Source organism: Eucyclogobius newberryi, unplaced genomic scaffold (genome assembly GCF_026437365.1).
Source record: "Eucyclogobius newberryi isolate DKJ021-1_F unplaced genomic scaffold, fEucNew1.0.hap1 SCAF_15, whole genome shotgun sequence".
NCBI lineage: Eukaryota > Metazoa > Chordata > Actinopteri > Gobiiformes > Gobiidae > Eucyclogobius > Eucyclogobius newberryi.
The window spans coordinates 24,838,480-24,853,275 of record NW_027315779.1 but is presented as its reverse complement, the minus strand read 5'-3'; the positions used below and the strand labels follow the sequence as shown (position 1 = coordinate 24,853,275).

At 42.8% G+C, this 14,796-nt stretch overlaps 1 protein-coding gene across 2 annotated transcripts in view; it reads left to right on the top strand.

Annotated features, from left to right (window-relative positions):
- The window catches only part of robo3 (roundabout, axon guidance receptor, homolog 3 (Drosophila)), a 118,236-nt gene extending 103,970 nt beyond the window's left edge, over positions 1 to 14,266 (top strand). For both annotated transcript variants that reach the window (XM_072446894.1, XM_072446893.1), the window contains exons 25-27: positions 551 to 691; positions 9,061 to 9,203; positions 13,453 to 14,266. In XM_072446894.1, coding sequence (XP_072302995.1) covers positions 551 to 691; positions 9,061 to 9,203; positions 13,453 to 13,464 — 296 coding nt within the window. In that variant the 3' untranslated portion in view covers positions 13,465 to 14,266. The remainder of the gene's footprint in view (positions 1 to 550; positions 692 to 9,060; positions 9,204 to 13,452) is intronic.
- Positions 14,267 to 14,796: the final 530 nt, after the last annotated feature.

Genomic DNA, 14,796 nt, shown 5'->3' with positions numbered 1-14,796 from the left:
CTCCTTTACCATACATCAGTGACAAATCCATGAATATCTTGTTCATAGGTGCCATTTTGAGTGCTTTTCAGATAGAATATTCTTAGTTTTGTGTTGTTATTTGCTATAGCAACCATTTTACATCACTCTGAAGCCTTGGCAGTAGTAATAGCAGTAGTTGTTAAAAGTATAAAAAATCCGATACTAAAACTTGTGATACCAGTTGTTAGTATTTGAAGTAGTAGCTGTAGTGGTAGCAGGAGTGGAAGTAACAGCACGAGACGTGGTAATAGTTTGAATTACTTTATTTTTTTTGTATTTCTGAACACAAAACAACAAACAAAAGGAAAACAACAGTGAACTCTTGCATTTTCAAATCAAATGTTCTGAATGGCCACGCGACAAAAACATTTAGATGCATTTTGTATTTTTTTTAGATTGAATAAAAATACTTTGCGACGATTGTTTCTTATTTGAGTTTTGATGGATTTATGAGCTGAATAACCACAACTATCCACTACGCTAGTAATCTTGACCATAGTGAAACTTTGATATACGATGCTGTGTCCAGACTTGCCCCCTCCCCCCGAGCCTCCCCCGGCAGAGCGGTTGCAGAGCTGCGTGGAGACGACCAGTTTGGGCAACGGCGCTTTATCCTCCCTGGAGAGGAGTGAACACAGCGGAAGTCACCAAAGGAAAGGCTCAAGACAAGGTGCGCTGAAGGAAAACACAACGTGACGCTATGAATCATCGGTTTTATCTGATACACATGCGTCTGATAAAGTGCTTTTGTGAGAATGCTGCTACAGAGAGGCAAGAAAGCACTGGTGTAACTCAGAGTTTTTGTCAAAAATGGGACTAAAGGGGAAACCTGGAGCTTAAACCTGGACTGGAATAGGACCAAACCAACTGTACTTAACGTTACATTGTATTTAAAGGTGCTGTACCTGATTTGTACCTTCTTAAACCGTGAAAAACAACTGGTTCATCATTTTCACCCTAAGAGCTGCTTTTACATTTAATAATATACGTACAGTGGGTAAAACGGATTGGATTAAATGACATGAAAACAAGCTTTAAACCAGAACCTGAACACAGCCTTAAAGGACGTATGTTCTAACTTCAAAAACATTGTATTTAACTTGATTCACGCTTGTGTCCTTAACTCTGTTCACGAGGTTGTCTGCTTCTCTGAGCTTCACAAAAACACACATTTATCATTTCCAGATATTACTATGTCAGGGCAAGCTTTTGTTTTTTTCTCCATGGTAATTCCCTCTGCTGCCAGTAGATGGTGTGCCAACATCCGATCTCTAAGGGAGCGAAGGCCTGACATAGAAACTAATGTGTACTTTTCATTGCATACATTATATGAATGAGATGCAAAGCAGAGGTGCAATACAAAGAATGCATAATGTGCAAAACTATTACAAACATGTCATAATCCCTCATTCCAAAAGCAGAGTCCAGATGACTACGACTGAAGCTTTTTCTACAATTAAAACATGTTTCAGCTATGCTAGATTTAGATTTTTAATCATAGAGAAGATCAAAACATTTTCAAGTCGACATCGTTAAAATGATCATACATAGTGTAACCCTTATTTCTTGTGGCTCACCGGTCTCTGAGGCAGTGGGTATTGCGGGTTACAGTTGAGTTTATATTTGTTGTGGGTTTTCTGTTATTTTCCTGTGCCAAAATAAACCAACACGGCAGGACAGTGTTTGAGCAGCCGTCCCTTTATTTCACGTGCTCTGAACTCTCAACTCGACTCCTGTGCGTCAACAAAAAGGGTTGTACTGAAACAATATACAGAATAAATGTTCCCAAAATAAAATAAGTGCAACACACTATAATCAAATGATAAATTCCCTAAGTAAATCAAACAGAAATTAATATTAAATAAAATCATATGTTACAGTCTTCCCCTGCCACAAAATGAAATGTCCCCATTTCAAATAGGACACTCATAACCTTGAGCACACAGTAGAATAATCAACAAAACACAATACGAACAGTACAATATGAGTAAAATTAGGCCGCACACATACAGCACTAGAAACATCAGGGAGTAACATATCAAGTGACAAAGTCCCTGTATCTATTTGGCTTGCAAACCCTGCGACCAGAACGGGACACAACAGGGCGTGCCATGGGAGAGGATGGAGGGGACACACTGGGCTGGGAAACAGGGGAGAATGGAGGAGAAACAGAGGGAATAGAAGAACAAGGAGAAGGCGGAGCACCTGGAGTAGCCTCTCCTGCAGGTGCAACTTCAGGCTGCCTACACCGAGCAGGCACATGTGGTGGAGTAGGAGGTAGAAAAGGTAGAGCCCCAGACAAAGCTGTAAGGTGAGGAGCTACTGAGGGTGTAATTGTCAGTCCGGATGAAAATGTCCTGTCCATATTCTCAACAGGCTGCAAAGCTCCTTTGAATGCTTTGAGTCTATTGTGGTGTACAATCCATGTCCGTGAATGTGCTTTCTTAGGATCCGTTATCTCATAAGTCACACCTGGACGACCGACTTGTGTCACATGTTTCAAAATGACAAATGGTCCTTTCCACCTGGGAGCCAGTTTATTCATTTTGTTAGCAGGGTCATCAAGAAGAACAAGGTCCCCCGGCTTATGCGGATGAAACACAACTTTCTTGTCATAGTGGAATTTTTGACGCAACTTACTGAGTGTGGAATTGTGAGTCGTATCCACAAACGCGTGTGTCAAACGTGACGTCAGGTAAGAGGCATAAGCTGCAGGCGTACCTGGTGTAGGTGAGGTCACAGAGGGACTACAGTTCAAGATAACGTCCAGTGGCAAGTTTGGTTCCCTGCCGTGCACAAGAAAGAATGGGGAAAACCCTGTGCTAGAATGTACACTGGAGTTGTATGCGAGTTCCACTTGTGGGAGAAACTGGTCCCACTCACCCCCAGTTTGAGCAATGTACTTAGAAAGTTGGTCCTTCAGAGTCCTGTTCAGTCTCTCCACCATGCCATCCGACTGGGCGTGGTACGGGGTGGTGCGTGTTTTGGTTATCCCCAGTAACCTGCACAAGTGTTTCACAAGGTCAGATTCAAACTGTCTACCCTGATCTGTGTGAATAGACTCGGGCAACCCGTGTTGTCTGGCATAGTCCTCAAAAATGTATTTTGCTACCGTAACGGCACGTTGGTCTTTCAGTGGAAATAGATTTGCATAACGTGTAAAATAGTCTGTGACAACCAAAACATACCTATTGCCCTGAGATGTAATAGGTAGTTCAGTGATATCAGCAGCTACTTTTTGAAAAGGTCTGTCAGCCTGAATAGACTGCAGTGGGGCGCGTTCATGTGGTACTGGAGAACCTCGTTTTTGACAAGGGAGGCACTGAGAACAAAAAGCATGCACATCACGTGTCATAAAAGGCCAATAACAGATACGCCTAGCTCTCTGTAGTGTGCGTTCTGCGTTCAAATGTCCACTTAACTGATTACCATGTGAAGCTGACAAGGCTTTGGGGAGAAGTACTTTTGGTAAAACCACTTGAAAGTTTACAGATGAGTGAGGACTTCGTTTTGACTTTCTGCAAAGAATCCCTTGTCTCATAGTAAGGTTAGGAAACTCATGCCATAGTTTTCTCAACAAAGGGGAGGAGTACCTCAGCCTACCAATAGGGGGCCTACACGTACTATCATTCACCCATGAAATAACTGTACTGAGACATTCATCACTCTGTTGTTGTTGTTTCAATTGTTCAGAGTCAATAGATAATGTGTCGCCAATGTCCTGAGTAATGTTGTTAGTGTTGGTGTCTGTGGCAGCCACCGCGGTGGTTGTGTCAGTGACAGCCACAGTAACACACTGCTCCGCTTGGTCAAGTCTTTCTGTACTGGGGCGTCTGGACAAAGCATCAGCATTTGCGTGCTGTTTACCTTGCCGGTGCATGATAGAATAGTCATAAACGTCCAACTCAAGTATCCATCGGCTACGTCTGCCTGTAGGATCATTGTCAACGGCAGTTTTCTTTAGGCTCAGCAGAGGCTTATGGTCTGTGATCACAACAAAGGAACTGCCAGAAAGAAAATGTTTAAAATGTCTCACAGACCAGACAATTGCAAACAGTTCACGATCAAAAGTAGACCATTTCCTTTCTGAGTGACTCAAGGTGTGGCTTGCATAGGCAATAACATGTTCTTTACGGTCCTGTCTCTGGGCTAACACTGACCCGATGCCCTCTAGTGATGCATCAGTGTACAGCAAGAAAGGTTGAGAAAATACAGGATGTGCCACAACCGGTGGTTTAGTAAGAGCATTCTTAAGTGACTGAAATGCCTCCTCACACTCAACTGTCCATCTAAAAATAGTACCTTTGTGAGTAAGCGAGTGCAGTGGGGCAGCAGTGACAGAGAAGCTCCTAACAAACCTACGGTAGTAGGAGCATAGTCCGACAAAAGCCCTAACTTCTGTAGCCGTCCTGGGCGTTGGCCACTTGCGCACCTTTTCCAGGTTCTTCTCGTCGGGCTGAAGTCCTTGGCTGGAGACAACATGACCCAGAAATGTCACTTCTGTCTGGGCAAAGTGACATTTCTTTGCTTTCAATTTAAGACCAGCTGATCTGAACCGGTCAAAAACTTCACCTAGGCTCTTAAGGTGGTCAGTGAATGTTTGGCTAAAGACAAGTACATCATCTAAATAGATTAAGCACTCCTTCCAATGCAAACCATGAAGGACTAGTTCCATCAGTCGTTGGAATGTCGGGGGAGCATTTGTCAGTCCCATCGGCATAACCTTAAACTGGAAAAGACCAGTCCCACTGTTAAATGCCGTTTTCTCTCTGTCTTGTGACTCAAGTTCAACCTGCCAATATCCACTTGAGAGGTCCATGGTGCTAAACCAACAGGAACCTGACAAGCTATCAAGCGCCTCTGCTGGACGAGGAAGGGGATAAGAGTCTTTGATAGTGACTGCATTGAGTTTTCTGTAATCTATACAAAATCTGTAAGTACCGTCCTTTTTCCGTACCAAAACAACTGGGGAGGACCAAGGGCTGTAGCTTTCCTCAATAATGTCCTGTTTGATGAGCTGCTGGACCTGTCTGTCAATTTCAGCTCTGATGTTAGGGGAAGCCCGGTACGCTCGCTGCTTGATAGGAGGGTTGTCACCGGTCCTGATGCTATGTTTAACCAGGTCAGTCCGTCCATAGTCCTGGTCATGGGCACTGAACACGTCACAATAAGACATAAGTAAAGCCTGGAGCTGTTGTTTCTGGTCAGCAGTAAGAGCAGAGTCATCAATGTTAACATCTGGCAGTAACTGCTCAGTGGTGTCAATCTGGGTAGTGACTGCATCTACATTTCCCTCAACAATGCAGTAATCGTCATCACTATCTTGGCCTATAGGATAAAAATCACCTAGTTTAGTGTCACTGGGCACCTGTAAGTCAGAGGTAGTTGGATTCATGACTCTAACATAAGTCAACCCAGCCTGAACTGGAGCAACTGTGCGTGCAGCCAGTAAGCCCTGGTAAATAGTTAGTTCTGGTTCAATAACACCTACGTAGGTCGTGTTAAAGTCGGATACACCGATAGTGGGTTGGACTTTTGCCAGAACAGTCATTTGTGACATTGCAGGCACAAGAAGTGGTGTCACAGTAATGGCATTGCAACTCAAAGGGGCAGTCTCTGCAGCGGACAAAAGAGGAACTTTGGCTCGATTACCCACTGTGAGCATGCCTTCCTTTAAATCAATGATTGCAAAATGCGCAAAAAGAAAGTCCCAGCCTAATATAAAAGGCTGTGTGACATTCCTGACTACTTGGACAGTGTGAGAGAACATCTCACTGCCTAACCTCATGTTTACTGTGAGGGTGCCGAGATTGTCCAAGTAGTCACCAGTCACAGCTCTAGGGACAACTTGAGGTCGCTGTAAAGGTTTTGTTCTCAGAGAGGGAATTGACATTCTAAATGCTTCACTAATCAGTGAGATGTCTGAACCAGAATCTATGTATACTTTGGTAGCAACATTTTCAATAATGGCCAATACATTACGTGTGAATGTCTTACGTTTGGTTTGTCCTATTGATAGAAGGTGGGCCTGATCACTAGAAGCAGACACTTGGCCCTCGGTGTCTACTGTCACTCGTTTCCCTGACTGTAGTGATCGTCACTAAAGGTCACATGGTGGTTTCTGTCATATTTATCCCTGCCTGAGCGTGCTGAGGGGGATCTGTGTCTACCTGCACCAGAAGTAGAGTCATAGTCATGGTAAGTGGAGGACTTATCACCATGGTGATGGGAAGGATGCCATCCCTCTGGGCTGCGGGGTCTAGAGTGCCTCACGTAGCTGGATTGATGGTCCTGGTGACGAGGAGTAGGTGCAGGTCCCGAAGACTGCCGACGGTCGAGGTGATCTGGTGAGCGCCAGCGGTTGTGATGGTCTGGTGAGCGCCGACGGTTGTGAGGGTCCGGTGAGCGCCAGCGGTTGTGATGGTCTGGTGAGCGCCGACGGTTGTGAGGGTCCGGTGAGCGCCTGGAGAACCCGTAGTCGCTGTAGGATCCACTGCTGGGCCGGTGATAGGTTGGTGTAGAGGAGCGGGCGTCCCGGATAGGAGACACGGCTGGGGTGCGCCGATACCTCTCCCTGCTACGGTCACCTCGGAAGTGGTCAGGAACATCACGGTGGTTCACATCATGTCCCTGTTTAACATGCGTCTTCAGAGTTTGAAAATCTCTGGAAAGTTGCTTAATAGCATCAAGCAGTTCGTTGGAGCAATCTGCCTGGTTCTTTTCATTTTTGGTGGAAACCATAGCAGACAGCGGCTCTTCTCTGGTTGCAAGTGTTGTTGCATATGGTGTGTTCGTCACTGGGAATGATGGTGGAAGGAGTCTTAAAGCCTCCTGAGCACGTTCCCATTTACATGCAATCGCCAGCGCATCTTCTAACGTCGCTGCGCCATGCTCGTGACATTTCGATTGGAGAATGGGGTCTAATCCAGCAATAAATCTTCTAAAGCGTTCCATGGTAATGGCTGGCTCTCCGTAGTTCGGAAAAGCTTCCAGCACTAACCTTGTAACTTCAGCAGCATAAACTTCCAACGGTTCTTTGGACAGGCGTTGTCTTGCATTAACAAAAGTTTGAAAATGAAGCAAAAATTCCTTTCTGCCAAAAACGTCATTAAGCTTAGCTGTACATTGGTCATAGTCCTGTTTCACAGCTGGTGACAAAGATAGCCAATATGCTAACGCATCTCCACTAAGGCGAGTGGGAAGTATTGTGGCTATATCCAGCTTCTGTCCATCAGCGCAGGCTTTAACTGCTAGCTCCAATCTGGTTTTCCATAGAGCAAAACTTTCCTTGTCCTTACCATCGCCGTGGAAACATGGCGGCAAATCCACGCGGTAATGAATTACAGTCTTTGGAGAGTCTCCCGCCAAACCAGCATCGCCATTAACATGTGCGTTGTTGTCCTCAACGCCGTCATCTGGCTGTTGCTGCGACATACTGAAAAACTGTCCAGCTAAAACAAGCAGGTGGAACTCTGGGTCTTCACAAAAATAACCAGTGATGGTAATCTTGTATATTCCCGAACAAGTGAGCCACCGCCGAAGCTAGCTGACTGCCTTGGCAAATTAGCACAGCCGAAAACAAGCAAGAAAAACACCGCTGCTACCAGTCTGTAACCCTTATTTCTTGTGGCTCACCGGTCTCTGAGGCAGTGGGTATTGCGGGTTACAGTTGAGTTTATATTTGTTGTGGGTTTTCTGTTATTTTCCTGTGCCAAAATAAACCAACACGGCAGGACAGTGTTTGAGCAGCCGTCCCTTTATTTCACGTGCTCTGAACTCTCAACTCGACTCCTGTGCGTCAACAAAAAGGGTTGTACTGAAACAATATACAGAATAAATGTTCCCAAAATAAAATAAGTGCAACACACTATAATCAAATGATAAATTCCCTAAGTAAATCAAACAGAAATTAATATTAAATAAAATCATATGTTACAATAGTCTTTTTTTCATTTATTTCATGACACTTCCAGGCAGCAAATGATACAATTTGGTGGTGGTCCAGGGCGCATTATGTGTAGGACGCATTATGTTTAGGACGCATTATGTTTAGGACGCATTATGTTTAGGGCGCATTATGTGTAGGACGCATTATGTGCAGGGTGCATTATGTGTAGGACGCATTATGTGCAGGGTGCATTTTGTGTAGGATGCATTATGTTTAGGACACATTATGTTTAGGACACATTATGTTTAGGACGCATTATGTTTAGGGCGCATTATGTGTAGGACGCATTATGTGTAGGGCAAATTATGTGTAGAACGCATTATGTGCAGGGTGCATTATGTGTAGGACACATTATGTTTAGGACGCATTATGTTTAGGACGCATTATGTTTAGGGCGCATTATGTGTAGGAGGCATTATGTGTAGGACGCATTATGTTTAGGACGCATTATGTGTAGGACGCATTATGTGTAGGACGCATTACGTGTAGGGCGCATTATGTTTAGGACGCATTACCTTTAGGACGCATTACGTTTAGGACACATTACGTTTAGGACACATTACGTTTAGGACACATTACGTTTAGGACGCATTACGTTTAGGACGCATTACGTTTAGGACGCATTACGTGTAGGACGCATTACGTTTAGGACACATTACGTGTAGGACGCATTACTTTTAGGACGCAGTGCGTTTAGGACGCATTACGTGTAGGACACATTACCTTTAGGACACATTACGTTTAGGACGCATTACGTGTAGGACGCATTACGTGTAGGACGCATTACGTTTAGGACACATTACGTGTAGGACGCATTACTTTTAGGACGCAGTACGTTTAGGACGCATTACGTGTAGGACGCATTACGTTTAGGACACATTACGTGTAGGACGCATTACTTTTAGGACGCAGTACGTTTAGGACGCATTACGTGTAGGACGCATTACGTTTAGGACGCATTACGTGTAGGACGCATTACGTTTAGGACGCAGTACGTTTAGGACGCATTACGTGTAGGACGCATTACGTTTAGGACGCATTACGTTTAGGACGCATTACGTTAGATTAACCCTGTGTTGTTTTGCTTCCAGATGATGAGATAATTCCGTACGGCAGTAAAAGCGGATACCTTTCTCGGAACCCGGTGTCCAGTAACTGTTCGACCACGGGCAGCTCATCGTCCAGAGGCTCCACGGGCTCCCGGGGGCCCGGCTCCAACCGCAAACACACAGAGGTGAGACGTGCACATCCTGTTAGCTGTTTGAGCCTATTTATTATTTACAGGCCACTGTATAGGAAGAGAAGGCAGCTCCACATTCACTGCTAATGGGATGAATTATAGATGCTTTATGATATTAAAGGAGCAGGTTCAGACAAGATGCTTCCTCAGCGCGCTTCAAGAACCCTTATGTCTTATTTTAGAGTAGTCTATACTTTTTACTACTACTATTATTATGCTTAATTCACGCTTGTATTAAAGGTGCTGTACCCGTCTTACTGTCTTAAAAAACCTGAAAAAACAGACCATTTGAAACTGTTTGTCCAAAGTTGTTCCTCACTTTCTCACACATTAAGAGCCTTCTAATTCTTCACGACAATGAGTTTATAAGTGCTTTTCACAACTTTCAGAAGCCTAAGCCATCACAGCTAGCATGCTAACGGTGCACTTGAGTTCTCAGGAGAATAAAACGCTTCATAATGAGAGAGTATCTTTTACAACAGAACAGGAGCCAAGCAAAATGGACAATTTTGATCAATTTTGAGCCTCAAAAATCACTCCGTTTCAATTTCACCAGCGCTGTGAAGCCATAAGTCGGAATCCCGAGATCTCCTGCGCTATTTTAAAGCCTGATGCATTTCTGAGTATTTCTGAGCGCCTGTAAGTGCACATGAAACGTTAACTCTTCTCACATCGCCTCACTTACACCTCACAAACTTAACACGCTTAAACGTTTCGCACACGGCCCTGTTTTCTTTTGCCGCTCTCGTTCTCCGCACCGCAGACGAGGCCTCGGAGGGCCGGGTGCACTCAGGAGACGCCTTACCATAACAAACACTGTTAAGCTCAGTGGTGGGCGAGTGCACTTCAGAGAGCGCACTACACAGAGGGGGGGGGGGCTTCTTTAAATGTACTCCCCACTCTGGCACTCTCCCTCCCTCCCTCCTCCTGCTGCCTCCCTGTGTTTTATGGAAGAACATGAAGCACCATGGGGGGGTAGAGACATGTCTGAAGGTGTCTCTGAAGGTGTGTCCTTTTGAGAGCGCGACGGAGCGACGCAAAGGTAGAGACTGGGGCTTATTTGTGGTCATTTAGCCAATCACATCTGCCTAAAGCTTATGTATGAAATGTATCGTTTTGTTGGAGTAATCTAGTGTTTTTCAACCTTCTTTGGATCACACACTATCGTAGTTAAGAAGATACCACTGCTCACCACCTACTATAACATGTCAGACTTTTTAATGTAAAAAAAAAAGGTAAAAGATAATCAAATAATGTCCTTGCCGCTCTCTGGTTCTTCAAACTCGGAAATGGACGTTTTGTTTGCTCAAAATGGTTATAGTCCATACACCAGACATCGTTCTAATCTTGTCATTTTAAATTGAAAAAAATCACAAGGTTCCAATTGTTTCACATTAAAAAAATCTGATCGTTATCTGATTTCTGGAATGGGATTATTTAAATGTGATTAATGTGATTTATTTTAAGGAAAAAATAGGCACAAAAAAAGGTGTGGACAGGACTAATAAAGGGAAAATGTCAAAGATTGAAAGAGTTATTTTAAAATGTATTGTATTTAACAACAGTTACTCTGAAACAATCTCATTATTATTGACTTTCTAGTTATCTGGTTTTCATGAGAAGGGCCATGGAACTTAAAAATCATTAATACTTGTTTTAATTCTTATTTAATTATGCTTTGCACTAATAAAACGTGCCAAGTTAACTAAATACAATGAATCTAATAAGAGAACACTTCACCCATTGAAAGATTTGTTATAGCTCTTTATCCGCATCAACTTAAAAATACGGCCCTAAAACATAAAGAATTCCATGGAAAATTGATGAGCGAGAGACTCTTAACCGCGCTTTTGAAGTCGCAGCCAGCTCTCGTTAACTTTAAACCACAAAAGCGTCACTATAAAGGAGCCATTTCATGAGGAGCGAGCGCCCGGGTCAAAGGTCGTCCCGCTCCGACCTCCATAACATCCAAACAGGGAATGTCCAAAACCACTTGTAAAAATGGCACAATTGCTCTTTTCAAAGCGGCATAGAGTTTCCTTGTCTCTTCAGATTGTGGGATAAACCCCGCCCCCTTTGGCCCCTCCCCTCGCCCCCCGTGGCGCGGTAAGCGACACCTCGGCCGCTGACCCGCCGGAGCCTCTTCACGCCCGGCTTTGGGACTTGAAAGCTGGACATCCTCGGTCGTTAAGTCGCGGTGTCGGAAAAGCAGGAAGTCTGGATTAGGTTACCGTGGCGTCCTGTGGTGGGGCCGCTATCTGCCCGACCTCTGACCCCGCCAGGTTAGAAGAAGGGGAGGGTGGGAGAGCGATGATGTTGTTGTATCGGCTCCGAGGCCGTGGGGTTGAACTGGGTGATGTTGTTAAAGGTCGTGCCAGGGTAACGAGGGGATCTGTCCAAATGAAGCTCTGGCATTTTTGTCCCTTTCCGAGTGAGCCACTGAACACATTTACCTTTGTAACCATGGAGACGATCAAACACTTTCAAGTCCACGTCGTTATAATGATCATGCATAGTCTTTTTTTCATTTATTTTAAAAAAAGCAAATGATACTATTTGGTGGCGGCATTATCTTTAGGACACATTACGTTTAGGACACATTATGTGTAGGACACATTATCTTTAGGACACATTATGTGTAGGACACATTATGTGTAGGACGCATTATGTTTAGGACACATTATCTTTAGGACACATTATGTGTAGGACACATTATGTGTAGGACGCATTATGTTTAGGACACATTATGTGTAGGACACATTATGTGTAGGACGCATTATGTTTAGGACACATTATGTGTAGGACACATTATGTGTAGGACACATTATCTTTAGGACACATTATGTGTAGGACACATTATGTGTAGGACGCATTATGTTTAGGACACATTATGTGTGGGACGCATTATGTTTAGGGCGCATTATGTGTAGAACACATTATGTGTAGGACGCATTATCTTTAGGACACATTATGTGTAGGACGCATTATCTTTAGGACACATTATGTGTAGGACACATTATGTTTAGGGCTCATTATGTTTAGGACACATTATGTGTGGGACGCATTATCTTTAGGACACATTATGTGTAGGACACATTATGTTTAGGGCTCATTATGTGTAGGACGCATTATGTTTAGGGCTCATTATGTGTAGGACGCATTATGTTTAGGGCTCATTATGTGTGGGACGCATTATGTTTAGGGCGCATTATGTGTAGAACACATTATGTGTAGGACGCATTATCTTTAGGACACATTATGTGTAGGACACATTATGTTTAGGGCTCATTATGTGTAGGACGCATTATGTTTAGGGCTCATTATGTGTAGGACGCATTATCTTTAGGACACATTATGTGTAGGACACATTATGTTTAGGGCTCATTATGTGTAGGACACATTATCTTTAAGACACATTATGTGTAGGACGCATTATCTTTAGGGCACATTATGTGTAGGACGCATTATCTTTAGGACTGTCAAAAAAGTCATGTTAATGCTAATTAAGTTTATTTGTAGAGCATAATTTATACACAAAGTACTTCAAAGTGTTGTATACAAGGAAACGATGCTGTAAAATCCCAATACAAACTGATACAAACATTAGTATTTATTATCATTATACGTTTTAATTTAAAGTTTATAGTACTTTTAGAGTCAAAAAACAACAACAAAACATGAAAACACTGAAATGGTTGATTAGCATGTTTTTGGGGTTTTATGAAGTGTTTCCTGACGACAGTTGTCATGGAAAAGGGCTAAAGAGCACATTATTACCACACTGAGCTCATCGTGCCACTCAGTTCCCCAAACGTAAGACCTTAAATACTGCATTTAATACCAACTTTTCCCATAGTCCAATTACAATACTTACTTTGCAGTTTCCTGAAAATATAAGTGAAAAAACTTGACTAATGATTTTCTTCTTGGCTTTACAAGTTGACTCTGTTTTCCTCCAGTCTAAAGAGAATAAAATCCATTATTCTAATTAAAAAGCATGTTGCTGTTGCATAAGCTTCCCCTTCAGTATTAAACACACTCTCTTCTCACAACAATCAATACCCACTTCCTCGTGCTGGAATAAACTTGGGTAGTTGACTTGTTGACGTTGAAATTCCTCTTGTGGCGATGCAGTAAAAGAACCATCGATTCTATAATAGCCCTGTTTTCTTTCCAAATGAAATGCTTGATGAATCCCGACTGAAACAATAACCCCGGCATTATTTGTTTGCTGTGTTTTAAGGAAATGAGATAAGGACTGAGGCGTACCGGACTGTGGACCTACGAAGCCTTGCAAGCATCATCCTCCATCCTCCCGCGTGGAAACAGGAAGCCAAGAAGGACAAAAAGAAGCTACGGAGGGAGAAACGTTTTTCCAATGACGGGGAAATCAAAAACAGCTGTGAAAAGACACTCTCCAAACGGACTTGACATGTTGTTTTTAGTATTACTGATTATTTAAGGGCCTGAGCCTTCGTTTTGTAAATACTGTCTGTACTGTTCTTTTGTGGGATACAGGCAAAGAGACGTATATTGTATTTATGAGGATTCAACAAGAAAAAAATAGAAAATAAACTGTAATAAAAAAAAAAAAAATGTTATCACGAAAAGAAAAAAGCTCATGTCTTCTTGAATGTGCCAACCTTTTTGTCCAAATGTACACTTTTTCTTTGGAAAGACGCGTGAACTACTGTTGCACTCTCTGTTGTCATGGCAAAACAACAACACTAGAAGCACAAAGTGTGAAAGAAGAGAAGAGGAAGAAAGGGATGGTGGGATGATCTTTATGCCAAAATGTGCGGTTTTCCAGAAGACTTGCGCCCCCTAGTGTCCGCTAAGAATGTCAGAACTTTTTTTACTCTTTAAGTCCAAATGTCGCAGGCTTTTTTCCAAAAGTTTGATTGTAAAACTCCATCCCATTGTCGGAGAGAGAGAGGCGTTTGCTGCAGTCGCAATTTACACAGTCGACAAAAGAAAGAAGCAGAACATGTTGGTGGACAGACTTTTTGTACTCTTGTTGTTTTGTAAAGGTAAAATAAACTACATTTGCTGAACAATGTTGCGGATTGTCTTCATTTTTTAATATAGAAATGAGTGTTTTGTGAGTTTTTGTAGAAGAATTGAGGTATAAATGTAGTTTGAATCTAGAAAATCTGTTGCAACAGGAGTGTGGTGCAATCACTGTAACTTTATACTGAAGTGTGTGTAACGTGGAAGGAACTAATGATGTCAAATGCTGATTCATATCGATTGTATAAATGGAAATAGAATGTTTTGCACTAATGTGGCTCAGTTGATTTTAGTAGAGGCTTTGAATAATTCTACAAAAAAAAGAGCTTAGAATTAGTCAATAGATGATATATTTAAAATGAGAGAAGGAAATCAAATCAAATTGAAGTCAATACTGCTTGTTTACTGGATTCACTGAACGCACACTGAACTTACACAGAACACGCACAGAACACACAACAGAACATGCACAGAACACACAACAGAACATGCACAGAACACACACAGAACACATAGAACACACACAGAACACACACTGAACTTACACAGAACACACACAGAACACATAGAACACACA